We start from the raw sequence: 22,283 nt of genomic DNA, 5'->3' as shown, positions 1-22,283 counted from the left end.
CCATTTCCAAGCAAAAGTGAAGTATTTACTGGTTTCTGTTTCTCAAATATTAGACTTTAATTTATAAATTGATTATCTTTAGGTTTCAGACTGTTGCTTGTACAAAACAAGACATATGACATCTCCACCTTGAGCTCTGGGAAAATACGACAGGCAGTAGAGAAAACAATCGGCAGATCAATCGACAATGAAAGAAAATTGTTAGTTCCAGCCAAATTTTGTCTTGTTCTGTCACACATCAGTTGGTGTTGGCAGGTACACCGTCCTCCCATGGTGCATCAAACCTTCTTGTTTATCACAGCTTTATCAAATTTCTCACTGTTTCTGCACAACAAGCTCATGCACTGAATAATGTGTTTGAGTCCATATGATATTTCTGAACACCTATCAGCCTCCAGTACTAATGCAATGTTTGAGCTGATTATCTGATTGTTAATTCACTCATCAGGTAATAAATTATGCAACAAGTATCAGAATGATGCAAAAGTGAGTTTAGGCATCTAAATATTTGTGAATGACGCATGAATCCCAGATTAAACTGGTAATGCGTGCTTAACGACGATGTACCTCTGATGTCATATTTAAGATCATCCCCGATGAGTTGTTGCCCGTGAGCCAATCACACTGCTCGGCCGGGACTGACCGCACAATATAACTATATTAACGTCTACGTTTTCTGACTGAATGAAAAAAACACACAGAATTAAATCTGATCTGAGCAGACTATCATGTATTTTGTGTTGCACTTACTACTGGGAGATGAGTGTGTTGCTCCTGCTATAGCTGCTGCAGGCAGGCACGCACAAACACACACCACCAACACACACAAACACAAACATATACACAAAAAAACCCAGTGGTCGAGTGGCATCCCAATGGCCCATGTAATCCCCTTGGCTGTAATCTGTGTCTCTGTGCAGTCAGATTAGTTTAGATTTTGAATTTCCGGTCGTTTGAAACAGAGTGCACAGTCTTCCATCAGACACCACGTACTGTCTACTGTTGCCCACCATACACACAGATTTAGAGTTCATCTAAAATTCACTATAAAGTTTACAAGCATCGCTAAAGTTTAGGGTACAAACTTCTGCATAATTTCTTGCAATATTCAATTAATTAATTAATAAAATTGTGTGTGCTGTAACTGTACTATTGATATAAAAAATGATCACGTTTAGTATGTTTAGCCAGTGATTCCTTCAGACACAGCAAGCAGGAATAACATTATGTATCTGTCATTATGTTTAAAGTTTTCCTATTAAAAAATGTTTATTGACCTTTGCCTGATACTGGCTCTTAAAAGAGTCATCAGCAATGGAAGTAAAATCATCTTCTTTGTATTTTTTTACATGTACTAATCACATTTCTTTGAGTAAGAGTCAATAATTGCATCAGTGAAATATTGAGTGAAATATGCATGAGAAAAATGATTTCCCTCTGTGTTTTATTCCAGGCAGTTCAGCAGGGAGTAATTCCACAGTAATTACATAATAAATTTATCTAACAACAACAGACACTGAGTCTCTGTGGCAGCTGGCAAACCAGTAAAATGACATCTGGATCCATCTAATTCTGGACTGAGCTTTTTGACTGAAACCAGGATGTTACCATCATTATTCTGCACATTAGGGAGAAATATTTAAATTACTGCCAATTTCCAGGACAGGCTCCAAAAAGTGCTGCAAATAAAATTACCCTTGATATTACATTTTATTTTTGTGGCTGGCATTGTTTATAGAGAAAATGATCTGATGTAAATATTCCACAGTTATTGTAGATGTCATTAAAATTTCATATAGAAGCTTGAGATTAGAAATGTCTTGATTATACTATGAAAAAACCTTCATTTTCAAACTTTCTCCTCACTTTGTGTTGTGTGAATAAAATCATGTAAGCACAAACATCACACCGAAGATATATAATGAATGGACATTGAGTGATTTATTTTCTGTCAATTTTCAAATCGATTAATCAGCCAATTATTGCGGCACTAGCAAACGAAGAAGGCATTCACGTTTCAATTACCACAACAGCACAGAGAAGCATCAGTTTAACCATAAATGGATATTTAAGATGTTGTGTTCAAATTGTGGTTGTACTCACTGTTCTACCTGCATGAAAACATTTTGAATATTCACCTGTATTGGCCTTAAGCCTGCTTCAGCCGCTGACAGTCAACCACACAACCACTGACGTGTCATTTAGTCTTTATCTTAAGTCTGTAATTAAACCTCGCTTCATTTTAGCCAGAAAAAAAAAGACTTTGACCAAAGTCTCACCTCCACAATTACCCACTGAGATTTTACAGTGTGAACAGGGAGCAGATGCAAAGTACATAGTTGGGTAGAAGTTTCAATCTGGTATTGCTCACACTACAACAGAGCCAGTACTCACATATGGGGGGGTGTCGACGCTGTCTGTGTTGACCACCACTGGAGGGGGGTTGGCCTGCAAGAGAGAACAGAAGCGTTATCAGTCACTTTTATTCTGAGGGATATAATCACAAAAACAATGATGTACAGTAGAGTGCTGCTGCTGAGGGGCACTGTGAAATTTAACACACACACACACACACACACACACACACACACAATCAAACAGAGCATTGACAAAGACTTACTCGTCTCATGTTTTGGTACAGCATGTTGAGAACCTCTGCTACAGATCACCACCATGGAGCGACTGCATACACCGCATGACATACTGCACAGCCCTTATACTGGACAGTACTAATGTACTACACTGCAAACCACGCTGTAATGTACTCAGCTGTTTTATAAAGCTCTGCTACTGTGGCTTAAGGGACTTGTAGCAATTTAGCACTGCACCACAAAGTCCTATATCTCAATACCAACACCATGTGTGTTTTAGGCTGTACTCTGTAGCCTGTAGGATGATCTGTACGACATTACTGACACTGACAAGTGTATGGCAACTGCACTCAGTGTCCAAAACTAAATTACCATCCCAGATCTATCTCATATTTTACATCCAAAATGCAATACACTGTCTCCTGCCTCCTCCTCCTCCTCTCCTCCCTCCCACTTTCCCCCAGGAGCTTCTTCTCTAAGCTCAGTCTCCTTTTTCCTCCCCGGCCTCCTTCTGGAGCGCAGTCCTGGGCAGATCACTGCTATAAGAGCTAGGGGTTAGAGCAGCAGCAGATGACTGACATTATCTTTCCTCTTGCTTCCTACGCAAGCACAGCAAAATGACAAGCCTCACACCAGCCGATAAATAGCCACAGGGTGTCTTTTTCTCCCTGTATTTCCGAAGGAAGCATCAACCCCCTTCTTACCATTCCACCATTTTACCTCCTGCCCCCCTACCCCCGCCCCCACCTCCTCTAACTTTTCCCAAAGAAAATATTTAGCGCTCGCCAGTCCAGCGTCTGCAGCTCTGGTCAACAAACCAGTAACGCGTGAGCCAGTCCTTGTGAGATAATCTGAGGGTCCAGCTTTTGTTCTGCAGCCCAAAAAAGAGTTCACAAACTAACCAACTACACAAGCCTCAAACAAGCTAGCCGACCAAATGGACAGTCCACCCAGAGCAGCAATAGCATCTCTCCCTCGACACTAATCTCAACCTCTCTCACCCCCTCCTTTCTACTCCTTTATCTCCCCTCTCTCCCTCACACAGACATATATTATCTCACTCCATGTCTCTCTCTCTCTCCACCACATGTCCAACTGTCTGTCAGTCAAACTGACTGGATGCTTGATCCCACATGGGAACAGAGAGTGGAGAGGGGAGGGGGGATCAGAGGGATTATAGGTATGGTGGGAGGAGTCAAATCTGCCTGCTCAACAACAGCAACGAGGAACAGAGGGTGCAGACAGATGCAACCCTGCCACAAATAACCCCCCCCCCCCCAAACAAAACAAATAAAAAAACACAGATGCAACTAAAAAGAGAACAAAAATGGACGGTGTGAGAACAGACGTGGAGGAAGGCTGAGAGAAAGAGTGAATGAAAGAGATGAAGGGGACAGGGTACAGTAAGGACGTGCTGACAGTTGCAGCTGCTTGTGTGTGTGTGTGTGTGTGTGTGTGTGTGTGTGTGTGTGTGTGTCTGTGTGTGTGTGTTTATGTGAATGAAAACACTGCTTTATTGAAGAGATCACAAAGTAGATCAGAAGGTAGATGAGCTATGTTCACTCATACTGACAAAGATAACCAATCAAATCTCCACTCTGTTACTGGACATTTAGTCAATACATATTTGGTTTGGAAGGTAAACAACACTGGATGCACTGACTGCCGAACACCATGCATTTAGCATTTACTGTATGATTTTATAGCCTTCTTTCATAGCCTTCTTCATGCAGAACATCCTCAAGTATCAATAATTCTTTGGTTTGTCTAAAAAAAAGTGACGTTGACTGAGTCGTCTCACTGTAAGAACCTGTCTGAATATAATTTGTCTGTCATTACCTCACACTTACCAGTCCACTGCCTTGCCTCAACCATATCTAATGTAACAGCAGCATACACAGCAGTTAAACTTCTGTGTGTGTGTGTGTTTGTTTGTGTGTTTGTTTGTGTGTGTGTGTGTGTGTGTGTGTGCCATTCACAGAGCGACAAATCCAGTTGTTCGGTCAGCTGGTGATTCCATTGACACGCCATGTCAGACTGCATGCTTATGTAACGTCAATATGTGTGTGTGTGTTTGTGTGTGTTTGTGTATGTGTGTGTCTGTGTGTGTGTGTGTGGGTGTGTGTGTGTCTGAGGTCATGTTACATGAAAAGGCCAAAAGAACAAACATGCAAATATATACAAGCACTCATACACGAATACACAAAACAGACACAACATCCGCATCCAGACAGTGTTTTTGTTGCTCTGTGCAAGTGATTGTTAGTTGTTACATAATTGGTGTTACACCAGCTGTGTTATTGTAGCATTATGGCCTGGTTCAGTCCAGCACAGCACAGCTTAGAAAGAGATCCACACTATCCCTGTTTGTCTGATCAGACAAAGAGACAAATGCTTTGGCCATAGTTCTCATGCTACAGTTTACAGGATGGATGCTTAGAAATGTTTAAGTGGGTGTACGTGTGTGTGTGTGTGTGTGTGTGTGTGTGTGTGTGTGTGTGTGTGTGTGTGTGTGTGTGTGTGTGTGTGTGTGTTCTGTAATCTTTGGGAAATGATGCTCCATCAGTGCAGGGTGCTGTGTTCAGCTACTACACCATCATCATAATTAGGCCTCAATTATCAATTAGCAGATGAGTCATGATTGGATAAACAGAAGTCAAGAATCCCATAACGTGTAATGATGCACAGCAGCAATTACTTCAATAATTAATCAGTGCAATGTGTCATGTTATGCCATGTACACAGTCATACACACAGGAATATACAAACACACTGACAGGAAAAAGGGAAAATTTAGAAACCACATTGGACACAGTGATGATTCACTTCCTGCAGGTAGAACATCTGGAGGCTTCATTCAAAGGTTTGTTTCTCTAACATCTGACCTCACTCACTTCACACTCTGCTACTTTAGATGTTATTCATAGTATAGAAGAGCCATGAGAGCCATTGTTAAGTAGTGAAGACAGATGCACACATTCATACGCAAATGCTCCACTCCTGATATCACGACCAATCAGTCTTCAAAATGTGTAATGAAACTCCATCTGACTAATGAGCTAATCAGATGAAGTTTGACTCTAATCAAGTCAGAATGGCCATGCTAATCATGCTAATCAGACTATCACTACCTCGCTATCAGCAGATGTGCACAACAAAAACTACCCTAACAACAGCTAACACACAGCTGGCGTGCGTCCTAAATCACCACCGCACAGTTCATATACAATACACACGTCCTGTTACACATGGATGGCTATTCTCTTTTGATTACATCATTAGGCGATGAAATTGACCATAACCATTCGTACACTGCTATTATCATCATTCTGCGATGTTCAATAAATTGTAGGCTTTGTTTAGAGATGAGCTATTTTGGTAAACCTCTCATTTAGCCACAATCTGCTTGCTCTGGTACTTTTCTATATTTCCCAGAATTACTTTGAGCATCCCCTCAGAGAGAAAAAAAAAACACACACACACACACACCATGAATATGACAGCTCAGGGCCCAGGTTCAGTGGAGAAAGCACTGAAGCACTTCAGGCTGTCAGTGCTTCACTTAAAAGGACAGTTTGACAAGGATAATGGCAACATTACAGTAGTGACCTTCCACGTCTAAAATGCCTGCACCACTGTGGTTTAGATTACAGCAGCTAGTGTACTAGTGCATGTAGACCCACCATCACAGGGCGAAACTGTGTTACATTTGTCCCATCATTCTTTTAGTGTCTAATATATCTCGTCATGTATTGATTCCAGAAGTACTTTGAACATTAATGGAAAGCGCAATCAATTTTGACTGCGTAACCTGCGCTGTTTCCTGATAGTGTTATTCATACGTTTTTGAAATTTCAACTTCTATTCAGACATTATGACTGTCAAAAACATTCACTTAGAAAGCTATTTAAAGTCTAGTTCTTGTTCTGCCTAATTATTTCATTTTTTCTACTTCACTGGTAAATGAGATAAAGTGAGGTAAGATGTGAGAAAAATAAAACACCGTAAGAAAACTGTGATTTTTACTTCATATGCTCACATTTACTCTCAGCTGATAATTAACTGGGTTTATTACCCTCCTAAAGTTGTTGAATAACGAAGCTGCAGGATGTGTCCATAGATACACTATCATAAAATCAAATGAAAGAAAACTATGTGGAACTCAATGCTCTCTTGCAGTGTGAAAGTTTCGCCACATGCACACCTTGAAGACAGGTGTGTAGACCTTTCTGTGTGAACCTCAGTCAGGCACCTCTCTTAATGCCTGACTAAGGTGTATTAGCAAAACATACCGGCTTTTAAACTACACATATAAACTACACACTGTGCAGGAGAGGAGAAATTTTAGTCCAATCGCCTTACAGCGTGGACTAGTATCTGTGGTGGAGGGGAAATAATTCGTCAAATGCACACATACTGTCCTCTTCTAGGATCAGTGGCCTGAAGCGCACTACTACTACTACTACTACTACTGTATACAGCCACCCGTCCACTATCCACCCATCAAACCTACCTGCACATGGGCCTGAATTTGTGGATAGTGGTGTATGAGCGGCACATGTGGGGGAGTTTCGACTGAGTGAGCTGTCCAGATATACGTGTCATTGGGCCACGGCCTGCTTGCAGCCTTGCACTTGGCTTTGCTCTTTGTGGGACTCTTCTTCACGCTGTCCCTCAGGTTGGGGAACTTCCCTCGGGAGCCCCTGGTGACCAGGGTGGTTGGTAGTGTGCTCCAACCATATCCGCCCAGCCCTGAACACAGGGGGAGCTGTGGCGAGTGAAAAGGGTGGATGGACAGTGACTGGGAGGCATGAGGAAGAGGAGGAGGGCAGTGGTGGTGGTGCTGATACTGCTGGAACAACGAGTGGTGAGTGGGCGAACGGAGCTGCATCTGCTGCTGCTGCTGCTGCTGCTGGTGGTGGTGGTAGAGTTGATGTGTCGACTGTGAGGAAAGCAGGTGACTGGGTGAGGCTAGAGGATGGCATTGTTGCTGGTTTTGAGGATGATGCTGCAGCTGATGATGACTCGGCGACAGGTGAAGCTGATGGTGGCTTGGCGAGTGCAGGAGGTGATTTGGCGATGTTGGAGCCAGCTGGTACGTTGGCGACGGCGGAGCCAGCTGATGACCTGGAGACGTCGGTGCTATGTGGTAGTAGCTCGGGGAGGGAGAAGGAAGCAGATTTTTTGGGGAATGGGGATGGTGCTTCGGTGAGTGCAGCGGCGAATGTTGCAGCTGGTGATTTGGCGTCTGGATTTGCAGCAAATTCTGGTTATGCTTCGAGTGAGAGAGGCTCTTGCCTGATTTGGCCTTTCCTTTGCCAGATTTTCCCTTAGCGGAGCCACTGCTGGGCTTCTTTGGGCTACAACAGAAGTCATGGCTGTGGAAATAAGTGGTCATAACTACAGAAAGTCAACAGGATATCCTCCTGTCTTCTCTTATATTTCTATCTCACTCTCACCACATTGTCTCCTTTACAGAGATGCCAAAAGGAATTAGCTCCTCAGAATCACTTGTGTCCGAAAAATGTAGGTCATGGCTCTACAGAACAACCAATCCTCCTTTATGTCCAGTCCAAAGTTGTTGTCCCCGCCCTTCCACTCTCTTTGCCGTGTGTCTCAGCGTGTTAAGATCATTGGACAATCAGAAAATTAAAAGATAATCCCTTCTTTGTAGGCATCGTTTCCATGTCTTCTCCATTATGGATTAGACCATCCACCATTCCTGAAAAGCAGTGCGATATTTAACATTTGGCCTCTCTGTTTTCTTCCCTCAGGAGCACACTGACCCTCTCACCATCTCTCAGGGTTTCAGGGTCAATCGTAGGATAAAAGGTTCAGGGTCAAGATGAAGCAGCAGGACCACTTGGGACAGGTTGAGCCTCCCTTCAGACCTGGTTTCTATTTCCTAGGATGATTTCTCTTTCTTGTTCCACGATTAAGCTCCACTGTGATGGTCAGTCACTCGGAGTAACTCATGTTGTCCACCTATGTTGCTGCACACTCTGGGTTTGAAGCTGAAGAGTTAGTCGCTCTGTAGATGATGCAGTTCGATTCATGTGTTCCCAAAGAAAAGTAGAGAGTACCTGAACTCAGATTAAGATTCCAATGTTTGATTTTCTTTTCAGTCAAAGTTACATTTGTTTTTCTTCTCTCATCTTGTCTTGTTTAGTCTTTCTGTTGATTTAGTATTAGGCCAAATGTCTATGCACAATCTCTTTCTCAGCCTCTCCCATCCTTCTATGCTGCCTCCCTCTCCGGTGTCTGTCCCTCTCGCTCTCCAACTCTCCCTCTCTCTCTCTCTCTTTCCCGGACCAACCAATTAGGGACTTCCCTGGACTCCTGCACATGACAGCAGCCAGGCATGACTAATCGATAGGCAACCAGGGACAGTGATACAGTGCTCAGTCAGTGTGTGTGTGTGTGTGTGTGTGTGTGTGTGTGTGTGTGTGTGTGTGTGTGTGTGTGTGTGTGTGTGTGTGTGTGTGTGTGTGTGTGTGTGTGTGTGTGTGCAATGAATGGAGAGCTGTGATTGGTTGAGGCGAGTCCCTTCCATCAACCTTTGTCTTGTTCTTTTAAAGCATCACAAGGCAGGCTGGGTCAGCTGAAATAAAGTCTATGAAATGCCTGCTGTGAAGCTGTGTGTGTGTCTCTACGCGTTGGCCTACTTCCTTTTCATAATGTATCTGTGTGTGTGTGTGTGTGTGTGTGTGTGTGTGTCCAGATGTATTTACCCATTATGTGTCTGTGTGTCAAGTCTCCAGTCTCTGACATGTATATGCACACCAACAGAGACTCCAGGTATAGTGAAGAGTCTGTTTATATGGATTCTCTGATAAGATAAGCCATGAATTAAATATAAATATCAAACTTGAATTTTGAATCTCATTAATTTCATTCAGTTGTTAGTCACACAAACTTCTTGTACGGTTTGTTTAGCCTGTACATCTATAAACCCACACAGATGACTTTCATTCTTTTGCCTTATTTATTGTTTGGAATTTTTCCTAGAAAAGGAATAACTTAAATAATTTATTGATTGTTTTAGTAGCTGCAGATAGATTTTTCAGGTGATCCACTGAGTGTTTAATTGCTTCAACTCTAGACAAATTGAACCTCTATCATTCATACTGCTAGATGGAGTCGTGTGAGAATCAAATCGTTCCCATCATATCTACATCCTCAGCTGTAATTGGCAAGAATAATCCAAACCACCTGTGTGGGTATGCAGAGAACTTAAGGGAAAGCTAAACATAATTCTGTTGAATACTAAGTTCATTATAGAAAAAAATTTACCAGCCTTATGATACAGCATAGCAATGAACAAATTTTATTCATAGTTGTATCAACACCATGCTCCAAACCACCTATCAATGAATTCCTCAGTTATTCAGCTTACATTTACATTTAAATAGTTATAGAACAAAAACACAATAACCAGGAAACAGTAATATTTTTCATATCAGATTAATTATAGCTCCTGGCTGCCTACAGCTGGTATTTAGAAAAGAACAAGAGCTGCCATTGTTTTGTGCATAGAGCTGGGAAGATACACACACACATACCTATCTGTTTATGGTTATGAGGATCACATCTTTATAATGTCAGCTAATATATGCCACAACTCGCCCCAAACCACCCTGATAAGAGGGAGTGAGGGAGGCACATAGACTGACAGACGGGCCACATTAAAAAGCAGCACCCGATGTGGAGAGCACAAAGAAATGAAGAGAGAGTGAGGGCGGTCGAGAGGAAGCCTGTTATAGCCGCCCAGTGTGTTAGCGGGTATGTGTGTGTGCTCCCTGTGTAAAGTGCTGCTAGCGCTGCAGGCTAACCGCTCAGTCAGGAGAGGATGAGCAAGGAGAATAGGCTGTTAGCATCACAGCGCTAAATGAAGCCAGCACTAATACAGTGCTAGAGGGTGGGGTAGACAGGGGTGGGGGCTGCTGAGAAATGAAAATGCACGGACGGGGTGGAGGGTGGTTGAAGACAAGAGATAGAAATGAGGATAGGGAGTGAGGCATCTGAAATGAACAAAGCTGCCCCGGAGGCTTCGGCTCAGGGTTTCAGTGTCAGAGGAGTTGTAGTTTAAAATACCACAGTTTTATGAAGCAAAATAACTACTATATAAATAACTACTATACGTTTAACTCAATGATTGGTTTGATTACTATCTTCACAACAAAGAAGTGACCAACAGGAAACTATGCCCTCAAATTTTGTGAGACTTCTGAGTTAGCGTGTCCTCTACCAACACTTCGTTTAGACACAACTCTGAAACAAGAGTTATTAAATAACACATCAATTAATTCAGTTCTGCAAAACAATCTGCTTAATTGAATCCTCATTTTATGTTCAATGTCAGACTGACCCAACAGCAGTTTAAAAATGCAGGCAAGAAAAAAAACATCCTCATTAATTGAGCAGCAAACCCTTTCCACTGCACTTAATTAGTGTCATTGATATATTAATTAGTCTAGTGAACACGCACATATGTTACTCTTTACCAGTCTTTCTGATTTGGAGTGAAGTTTAGCCACTTTTTTAGCCACCAAAAAACTAACACTGCTCTCATGCTGTTGCCTAAGCACCTTGATTAACAGCAAAATAAATCAAATTACATTTACCCATATTCTTTGAGACAATGCAATTCCCATCAGTCTAACTTGTGACAAGTGTCACATCCTCTGAGCACTTGCAACCTCTTTGTTATCACTCCCTTTCCTTCCTCCTTCCTTCTTATCTCTAACCTCCTCAGCATTTTAACTTAAAAACTGATGTCAAGGGAAAGCAGACACATTACAGGGAAGTAACATCTTGGCCAGGGGCTCTGGTGATTTGTGTAAAGCATCCAACAAAAATCAATTTATTGGGATTTTCCAACTCCTCCGTCTGCAGGGAGACAGGGTTGAGGTACTAAATGTCACCAGCAGGGGGGCCTCAGACTCCACAGACAGACATGCTGTACATGGAAGTGATGATGATGCTACTCCACAGTACTGCTCCGTCATCATTACTGAGTTATTTGTTGCCGCTGCCTGATATTATCCGCACTGATTGACAGCATGTATGAGATCATACGAAGACGCTGCTGCACTGTGTGTCCAGTCAATGCCCAGATGACTCTCAGATAAATAATGGTGGAAATACAAGCACACAGCAGCAAGGGGGTTAAATCCAGTTTGAGCTTAACGTCTCAAAATAATGCACTATAGCAAGCAGTATATAAAATAAAATTTAAAAAATCACAATCCAAACCATTAACCAAATCATGAAAGCTGGTGTTGTGTTAGTACCTGGTTGGTTAGTATCGGTGATTAATTTTAACACTGAAGGCAAAGTACTTTTTAATTTCTGACTAATGTTTTGCAAATGTACACTGGAGCATGATGCTATTTTAGGTACACTGATGTTAAAGGGAAACAGGATATTACTGCAAATGTTATGCCAGTGTAATTATGTAGTCTAGTCCTTAAGAATATTAACCAAATACCTCCCAGTGCTGCAGAACTGTTAACAGCATTCCACTGAAATCATTTACACATACGAGCTGGGTTTACTTTTCTTATATGTTAATAACTGAAGCAGAGCTGAAACTGATTTTCATTATTGATTCAACTGATAAATTAATCGATTTATTGTTTGCTCTATATAATGTCAGAAAGTAGTGAAAAATGTCTGTTGTAATTTCAAACTGCAACTGGTGAAGTATCCAAGTTGCTTGTTTTATTCAACCACCAGCCCAAAACCCTGAGACATTCAGTTTTCTATCACATATGACAATAAAAAGCATCAAATCCTCACTTTACAAAATGTCTCAAATGATTTTCAAAATAACTGCCAATTAATTTTCTGTTGAATAACTGCATAATGGCTGCGGATACACATTATGTCTGTATGGAAGAGACTGCATCTCGACACGACAGAGCTGTGGTCTCCATGGATCTGGTGGGTGATCAGATATGTGAGGTCACAGCCTCAGATCTTCATTATCATATATCACACCAGCAGCCACACACAGCATGGCAGAATAAATCAGTATTCACTCAGAGAGTCTGTCATCATCAGAGCTGGGATTTGTGTTTGGGGTGGGAGGTTGTGATGTGGAAGGCAGCACTATTGCACAACTCGACATTTATTACCAAAAATGATTGAAAAAATAATGTGTATTTGGACCATCTGCATTTAAATTAAAGCTGAGCTATTTCATATTTTATGTTTGTGATAATGAATAGATAGAGGTAAGATGGAGAGGCTTGAGCTTCACTTAAGCAGGGATGGTGTAATGTGAGGAAAAAACATTTACAGAACAAAACCACAGAAAACATCACTGACGTGCTTTTAAAGCTAATGTGTTAACCAACAGTTGCCTTCTTAAGCATCCAGCAGAGAGAGACAGCATCCACTTGGAGTCATGTGTGTGGATTATTTTTTGCAGCAGGTTTGCTCTACACCAAATTCTGAGAAAGAAAGTTTGGGACTTAAGCTTGGCTTTCTTCACCAGCCACAAATTTACTCAGGTTTCTCTTCTGCCTTTTTATGCAGATAGAGTGGTGGATACTCGGCTTGTATGAAGCAGTTTCATGGAAACAACTTTAAGATGCTGCAAAGAGCCATGAAATTCAAGAAATATGTGGTTCAGTCACTTAGCCCAAGATTAGCCACTAAAGAGGCTGAAGGCCACTTAGGGCTATAGCCCATAGAGGTCTGTCATTGAACAGTCTGAGGAAATACTGTACACTGAATCCACTGTATCTCAGTGGAGGCATATGGCAAGTTTTTGGTTCTTGTAGAAAAAGGTGGAACTACAGACAGTTTGTCCGACTAAATAACGGCTTCTTGAGGACTCACAAGACCTACCTGTCCCCCAGACTGCACAGCAGAAATGACTGTAAAGTGGAATGTTGAGCTTCCTGTGCAGAAAGCTTGACTGTGATTTCTAATAACTGCAAAAGTCTTCTCAACTTCCACATAAACACAGAATAAAAACACTTGTTGAGTTGGGTGTTTGCCTCCATCTTTACCCCCACACACAGTTGATCACTTGTGCTGACTTTATTAAATTCCTAATGAATTATTTTACCTGGTGAAAGTCTGAGGACCAAAATTAGTGAGTGAGTAAGTGGGAGTTTTGGGGTTTCTTCAGTAAGATTTTTCAATCCTGTGCAACTTTTTGCTGTGCAAGAAGTTTGTCTGAGACAAATAACAAAATCACCCCAACATGTATGGAGCACTCAAAGACAATTTTGTACCAAAGCTCATGACAAATTTGTGATACTTTGAGTCGTGGCTGTCTTTATGACTTAAAGTGATGAGACGGCTGTAGTTTTAGCCGTGTAGCATAGCCTAAAATCAAAAGAAGACATCTCTGAAAGAAGCTTTTGTTTGCTGTAATATGCAATGAAGTGCAGGCTAACAACCTCACTCATTAGTCCAAATACCATAAGCAGGGCTATTACATGCTGTAACTGGATCTGAGTTGGTAGTGGGGTCAGCAGAGGTGGAGCTGAGTCTTCGATGCTCTGTCGAGCAGATCTCAGGTGACCCTCCTCCTCTCACACTAACTGTTGCCCTCTGGAAGTGGTCCTACTGGTGGGTAAGATCACTTTCTCAGGTAACTGAGTGGCTCATTCGACATGCTGTCCAGACTACAATACTCGCTCTCTTTTCTCATCTATCTGTGTCACCCTCTGTCACTCGCTCTTTCTGGTGAAAGCCTAGCTTGTCCTCTGCTGGGCAGACTGGTTGTGTCTCACTCCAACTGTAAACCAAAGAATCAGAGTCAAGTAATTCTGCTGTAATGCTATTCTCTGTTAAGGATATGGTCTCAGTGTCTGTTACAGTCTCTTCTCCTGTCTGTCTAGGTGTCTACTGTGTCTGCCAGCATCCAGATCTCTTCCTCCATGACTTAATTAGAAACTGTTTGCAGAGTCTCGGGATGCCATTGCTGGCAGAGATCAAGGTGCTGCAGCAACACATCACAAACATGATTTAGAACTAAACAGGCTAACTTCCAACACTGCAGTGTCTATTTGTCAAGTGCAGCAGTTGTTCATTAATCCTCCATCTCCATCTGTAACTTATTACAATATAACAATAACAGGCTCACATCACAGGAAACAAAGGCAATGCAGAAATATGACATTGATAATAACTTCTGACTGTCAACTTATCTTCTGATTATCTTCCCAATGAATTGTTCTGTCTAAAAATCCCCAAAAAGCGGAGAAAAATGCTCTGAAAGTGACATATTAAACTTCTGCACATTTAAGAAGCTGACAATAGCAAATGTTTGTCATTTCAGCTTGAGAAATGACTGAAGGTTGATTTATTCTCAGATGATTGACTAATCAATCAGTCTACACACTGCTTTTCCTCTAAATGACAGAATAACTGCAAACAAGGCAATTCCCTCCCCCACAGGTCAAATATAAACCTCAAGTCTGAGCAACAAAGTCACATTACGAGTTCTTTTTATTTGTAACTTCAGTGCTCCTTGTTGAGCACAGGTCCACAGACATGATGTATTTTTATTAAAACCTCCAGTAACCAGTACACTGTTTACCAAGATCTCCTAATAAATTTAAAGCAAGTGTAGTTTTGTTGTCGCAAAGCAACATTTAAACTCAGACAGTGAAAACCTGACGTCACAGCACAGCTGGTCCTGGTTGGGCTGGTGGAACCTTTCTTGAGGCAGGATCCTTACTCCTTTAACCAATGGTGATGTTGAGGTCTGTCTGCGTCATAGGATGCCACAGATTTTCATTTCATTCGATTTTAATTTTAATCAAGAAAAACACACTGATTGGCCAACAAGGAGGCACAACAATTACAGGTCAAGAGGGGCAGAGCGGTGACTTTTCCAACTAAAATCTGTTTAACTGTAATGATCCTGTCACTTACAGTAACACGTCCATGTGTGACTGAGGTACAAATACCACTCCACCTGGTAATATCACACCAGCAGACAATGCAAGATAAAAATCTGACTCTCTAATGAAGCAAAGATATGAAAACGCAAAGCTTCATCATCATCATCATTTATATCCAGTTATGAAGTCTTTAGGTGGTAGCAGTGAATAGGTCAAGCCTTCAGTAGTGTCAAACCATTCCATACTAATTACAGGAAGATAGATGGAGCTGTCATTGTGTTGTGTTCAGCCTCATTAGTTAGCGGTCATATTAAGTGATTGCTCGTGGTCAGCTAATCTGTGTTGATTATATCAGCATAGACAGAGAACAGGCTGGAGGTAGGAGACTGCTGGAGAGGGAGGAGAGAGTGTCTGTGTGGAGACGTCTGTGTGTGTGTGTGTGTGTGTGTGTGTGTGTGTGTGTGTGTGTGTGGGAGAGAGAGAGAGAGAGCCGATATGCAAGCTTCATCCCACACACAGAAGGTGACGCAACACCTCACATACTCTCAAGCATCACAAATGTAATGCACTGCTTTCTGCTACAATACTGTGTGTGTGCGTGAGTGTGTGTGAGTGTGTGTGTGTGTATATGTGTTTTACCTGTGTGTGAGTGTGCAAGCATGTGAGCAAGTAAACTAATAATCTAAGTTTATATACAAACTCATCTACTGTTCTCTCTCTCTCTCTCTCTCTCACACACACACACACGCACAACAACACATGTCATGCTCTGCTTCTCTGCTCGGTGATCAGCATAGCAGCATCACCATGACAGCAGCTGATGCCGCCCGCAGTCGTGGCCAGCATCAGAGGAGGAGCTCATTGGTTGCCATGGACAACAGGGGGTCTAAGTTGTAAACATTTGCATGAGCCCCTCCCACTGATGACATCACCTCCATGACTATCAGCATTAATTTAACAGATAAAAACATCTGAGGACTTCTTGCTCTCAAATTTAAAAAACGAGTGATTTATTTAAAGAAAGACAAACGTGAGTGATTTTTCCCTTAACTGCTGCTGTGTGGCAGCACAAAGTGGAAGCTGATCGGGATCAACCAAAGACGGCAGTACACTTCAGTCGTGGTGCCTTGAGGGTTTCGAACAAGTCTGAACACGTTAATGTTTCCAAGTCATTGCTTTTAACCTTCAAGTTGCTCCAATATTTATTCCCACATGATATCAGCACAGCACAGGCATGGGAGAACAGGGACGAGCACTGGTGCTGCACAGCTCTGTGCTTTATAGACAGACACCAACAAGACAGTTCTATAAAAGGACTTCTTGTACATTTGTTTTAGCTCTTGTGTTATCCATCTGTGGCTCTCTTAACCCTCTATGATTTCTGAAATTGGATGTTTGTTTCTGTAAAGTAAATGTAGTCTAACTCCTGCACTGCGCCATTTCTATGGCGATGATGTAAAGTTTCTGAGTGAGCAAAGACTGTGGGAGGTGAAAATTCACAGTTATGGTGTGAAGGCACAAAAATACAACTCTTACTTTGGTTTATGACAGACTGCCCACTCAGCAACAGATGATCTATAGAAGTAATGTTGCAGAGGGTGTGATTGGGTTTCATAGTGTACAGGTAGAGATGGATCCAGTTCCTGCTTCAAGACAAATGCACCTAAATTTGCTGCCCACTGCCACTATCAAAAAAACAAACAAAAAAAAAAACAGATCTGAACAAAGAACTAAACAGAGAAAACTAGAGAAGCCTACACATGCACAGTGGTATCCCATGAGGCACAGGGAAAGTGGAAAGTGTTCTTAGGCAGCAGGAGGATAACGAGCCACTCTCTACAGGGGGGAGGAGTGTGCCGGGGAGAGTAGGTTGAACTCTACTGTACAAACACACTTTGCAGTATGGTTGAGAGTGTTAATGACGTGTCTCATGTTTTCCATTTCAAAAATGACCAAATGACACTTCAAGAACTCGTTCTGGACTTGTGATAAAACCAAAATGTGTTGTGATATACAGGTGAACTGTCTGGGTCTAAGCAAAAACTTCCCTTGTGTATAATATCTTTTAAAGTTTAAAAACAAATTCAATTTTCAAGACGTCTCTTAAGTTGTTTTTGCTGAGTGGAAACATCTGGCAAACTGTAAATGGAAGTAGTGATACCAGTCTGGCTTACTTACTGTTGATTCTTAATCTACACAAAGGTCTGATGGCTTGTTCCTGTTTATCTAATAACCAATACTGATAAAGTGACTGATAAACTGATACGCAGTCTGAGTCTGTCGGGTGACTTGATGTGTGCTCTTTATGTTGATGGATACATTATTATCTAAGAGAGTAATGTGCATGATATACTTACATTGCCTGCTTTCAGCTAATAGGCTATCATATTTCTCTCACAGTCCTAATCAATCACTGATTCTCTCCTTCAGTGTCTCTCTCTATCTATCTATCTTTCTCCCCATCTCTCCTGCTCTGTCCATCCCTCTCTACCTCCATTTCCTGTGGCCACTAAACACCTCTTTAAGGCTTTTAGAGCTTGTTTCAAGAGCCAGGATGACTTTCATACCTCTGCTTTACCTCACTCATCAATTATACAGGGACAGTGTGCGGGCTATATGAGCGTATATAGCTGACAACAAAAACAACAGAGAAGAGTGGGGTTAACCCTTTATCTGTGATTACTGAGACTGATGATCTCAGGTGAAAATATGGTATGAGATCCAAAACACATAAATAAGATATGACACTTTGCTAAGCTGCACTGAGCTCCTGAGGCGACATAAAATCTGCATTTTGCAAGAGATGGTAGGAATTCACTTTAATGGGAGATAATCAAACTAAAATTGGCTGCCAACACCGGAGCCACTGAAACAGACAGATTGACTGGTGGGCTAATGGCACACGGCATCAATACCATTATTGCCAGCAAGGCAGAGATTTAGCAATAAGATGCTGTCCAGCAAGATAAAGCACTAGGTCCGGACTCTAACACGTTCCAGACTTCTACTTGTCACATTGTTTTGCTCTATATTGCTTTTGAGAGCTGGACTAGATAATTTGATTATAGAGCAATGATTGTTGGTCATGACGGTAAACACTTCCACACTAACACACATGAACTCACAGAAAGAGAATCACACACATACAAACAAACAGAATTTGGAAAGTGTAACCACATCAAACCAGGAAATCCAAAAATCACCTCTCTCTCCCATCAACAGGGCAAACAGCTGTGTGTGTACATGTTTATTGTAATGGCCTATCAGTCATGCACTAAGTGCCTTAGACAGGAAAATGGCAACACCTTGGGAAAACACTGGCCAGTATGATTACTGCAAAGGGGTGGGGGACGAGAGTAAACTTTTTCCATGGGCCAAGCTGTAAATCTGCAGACAACTGTTAAAGTGCTGCAGGGCTGAGCGATGTAAGTGGCGCCCCATCCATTCAGATCAATAATGCAGGTTTGAATCCAGTAGAGACATTACTGTGTTTGTCATCTGCAGTCCAAAAAGTGTGTTCTATCTTTCATGGAAAACAGATAAATACAGTAAAATAAATCATCATTATTTCTATCGTTCACACAAAGAAGTAGCCGTGATGATGTATTGTCAAAACTGCTCAAATGTCCATTAGTTTATGCTCTATACTGCACTACTACATACTACACTGTACTTACCTATTAATAACAGTGTAATTAAGGTGTCAGGTTCTCACAAGTTTATTTTCAATGTTTTTCGTCCTCATGTGCACAGATTTTAGTGAGCAAGCATCTCAGGGTGTGAAAACACATTTAACAGGGTTTCTCTTCACAAACTGGGTCCTAACGCAATCACAAGAGCAAATTCTGGGCATCAGCTCACAAGTATGTCACCAAATGACTCTTACAATTTTGTTGGGCAGAGGCTCAAGCATAGCGCTTTAACTGGTGGGTGAATACAGAGAAGGAATGCAGTATCAGCAGGTGGAATTTGGGTGGGACCCAATAATGGCCAATCACATCAGCTCACGGCAGCATTTCCCTCATGGGCCACGAGTTTATGCCAGTTCCTCCTCCGAGAAAACTCTTCTTCTCACAGAGATGCAACGTGCAAGGCAGAGCATCTTTAATATTAATAAGAAAGACCCCAAAATATTCTTCCAAGGGCAGATGATGTGCATTTTTAATGCACATGAAAAAGTGAAAAAGACAACAGCTACACATCAAACAAACCTACATGAGAGGAATTTAAGTTATTTTGAAGATTTGTCTGTGTGCAAAGCTGAGCGATTGGCTTTCGGATGGAAAAGGTGCTTTGAATTTAAGAATCTGAAGAGACAGAGAAGACTTTGATGCATTATTGAAATTTGCATAATGTAATTACTGTGGCTGCAGCGTAATTTTTGCAATATTTTGGTGAAGAGAGGAGTCTTGCAAGAGGCTTAAGACAACTTAAAACAGTTTACTGCCGACAGCGACTGCAGAGGGAACCCATGTTTAGATCCTCATAACGGAAGTCGCACTCCTGTCCTTGTGGGGCCTTAGTGGGTTGCTGAATTGCTATGGTTATTAATTAGGCAATTTCTGCAAGCCGCTGGTGTTATAATGCTAGCTGAGTAAACCAGTGTTCTTTATGGCTTTCGTTAGCACCATGCATCCTGCGACTTCAGCACTGAAATGGGGTGAACACACATGCTTTTCTTTTTAAACCCACCCTTAATAAGGCTTGATGTACCATTATAACAGAAATGTAGCATCATTAAAGGATTTTTTCAGCATGTGGGAAAGTTATTATAATGGTGATGTAAAGGAGAGTAAATTCTAATTAAACCTGGATTTATACTTGATATCGACTGCAGCCCCACTATAGACAGGCTACAGCATAGGTTTTGAATTACAGTTCAGCATCTATTTCATCCATTGACAGCAGCACTGGGGCACATGACGTGTGTATCATTCATGATCTAGCTATATCATGCTGTAATTATATTTCCCCACAGAAACTGAGTTCACTTTGTAATATAGAGTGGGCTATGCATTTACTAGAACTGTATTACATCGTATTGTATTACATACATGAATTACATTGTGGTTACCTCTATTTGGCCTTGTCTAATGGCAATCCCTATGATTATATCTTTATTTGTTTACGTCTTTATTAAACTTCCTCAATGCTGTCTTTTCCTTAAATGTTCTCATCCAGCACTGGAAAAAAACAAGCAGCCCAAACCGACCAGTCACAGTTCTTATGGTCTTCATGTGATATCTCTACTTATATATATATATATATATATATATATATATATATATATATATATATATATATATATATATATATATATATGCACACATTTATATCAGAATTCCTAATGCTGATTGTGCCATTATGTAAACAAAGGAATCGTACAATCATGTGCTGAGAGTGATTCCTCAGGTCAGCCTCACACCTTCCCTTTTGCATGGTAAGATTTCGATTTCAGTGTCGTCTTTGCAGCTGGTGCCACTGGACTGCTCAACTAAATGATGGCTTTACCATGGCAACACACCGGCTCTCTGGGTCTCTTGCACTATGCCAGAGCACATTTCCATGACAACACTATCAAAAATCTCAAACACAAATGGAGAGCTGCTTCAACTTTAATCTAAAACCTGCCTGCTGACCCTGACTGTCTCTCTGTTTTGGCTAAGAAATTGTAACTAGAGAATGTTTGCTAATGTAATGACCAGCCCCGAGTATGTACACACACACCCACACAACAAAAACCCAGGTTAAATTACATGCATCCTCCTCTGATCCCCTACCACCCCTCAAGCATAAAGCACACTCACTCACACACACACACACACACACGGTCTGTGACGTGTGTGTTACCTGACTAGCAGTGATACAGTCGGTGAAGGCACTCCTCCTGGAGAAGAACGTAAGGAGCTGCTGCCAGCGAGAGGAGGACGTGGAGGGGGAGGAGGAGGCAGGAGAGGAGGTGGAGGGGGAGGAGGTGTGGGGAGGTGCCAGCTCCTCCGAGGAGCCCCGCTTGGGCCCCAGCTTCTGTTTGACTCCTAGGCCCGCCCCTTGACCCCCGGACGCCCCGCCCACCCTCGCACTGCGGGGGTACAGTGTGTTGTTGCCGAAAATATAGTTCATGGTCTGTCCTGTCTGCTCTTCTCTTAGACAGACAATGTAGAGTTCATGTTGTAGTTCTCCACTGCTTCATCTCCAGCTTCTCTCCTCTGTCGCTTCGCTCTCTCTCCTGTCTCTCAAGCTCTTTTGATCTTGCTGTCAGATATACGGTCCAACTCTTCCCTCTTTCCTCTCACCAGTTTCAACTGAAGATTATGTTGCTATTTTTGATATTTTCATCTTCTCTTGTCACTTTTCTCTTCATAAAATCTCTTTCTTTTCCCTTTTTTCTTCTTCAGCTCCCTCAGGGACAAGACAGCAGCTGGCAGATCAAGAGATGAGGAGGAGGAGGAGGAGCAGGAGGAGGAGATAGAAAGTGCAGGGCAGGTAGACAAAGTCCTCTTAGAGTTGGAGCATCAGTCCATCTATCAGGGTCTCTGTACATCTGTCCACCATTCAATCCATTCGCCTGGCTGTCTTTGTTGTCCGTCCATCTGTCCATTGTCGCATCTTCTCTCTAGCCAGGAGAAATGTCCACCATCCCCATCTCTGAAAGTCCACAATCTCCTCTCTTCCACTCCTTTCTTTCCTCTCTTCAGTGAGGAGACAGAGTGAGGGGGAGCGTGGGCCAGGCAACGACAGGATATGAGGATTGATTATTTAAGGGAGTTCACTCTTTCTCGCTGTCTTTCTCCACCCCACCTCTTCCTCCCTCCCTCCCTCCTTC

The 22,283-nt window shown here is 42.0% G+C and overlaps 1 protein-coding gene across 7 annotated transcripts in view; it reads right to left on the bottom strand.

Moving 5' to 3' along the window:
* The window catches only part of LOC139626199 (discs large homolog 1-like protein), a 105,659-nt gene that overhangs the window by 44,134 nt on the left and 39,242 nt on the right, over window positions 1–22,283 (bottom strand). For 5 of the 7 annotated variants that reach the window (XM_071486471.1, XM_071486472.1, XM_071486473.1 and 2 more), the window contains one exon: window positions 2,395–2,448. In XM_071486471.1, coding sequence (XP_071342572.1) covers window positions 2,395–2,448 — 54 coding nt within the window. Of the gene's footprint in view, window positions 1–2,394; window positions 2,449–2,620; window positions 2,996–21,310 lie in introns of those variants that run through there. The other 2 variants (XM_071486476.1, XM_071486477.1) reach the window with 2 other exon arrangements.

Source organism: Trachinotus anak, unplaced genomic scaffold, assembly GCF_046630095.1.
Source record: "Trachinotus anak isolate AG129_WGS33_773 ecotype Australia unplaced genomic scaffold, CSIRO_AGI_Tana_v1 ptg000010l, whole genome shotgun sequence".
Taxonomy (NCBI): Eukaryota; Metazoa; Chordata; class Actinopteri; order Carangiformes; family Carangidae; genus Trachinotus; species Trachinotus anak.
Note: the sequence above shows the minus strand (reverse complement) of the source record. Positions and strands in the feature narration are given on the sequence as shown.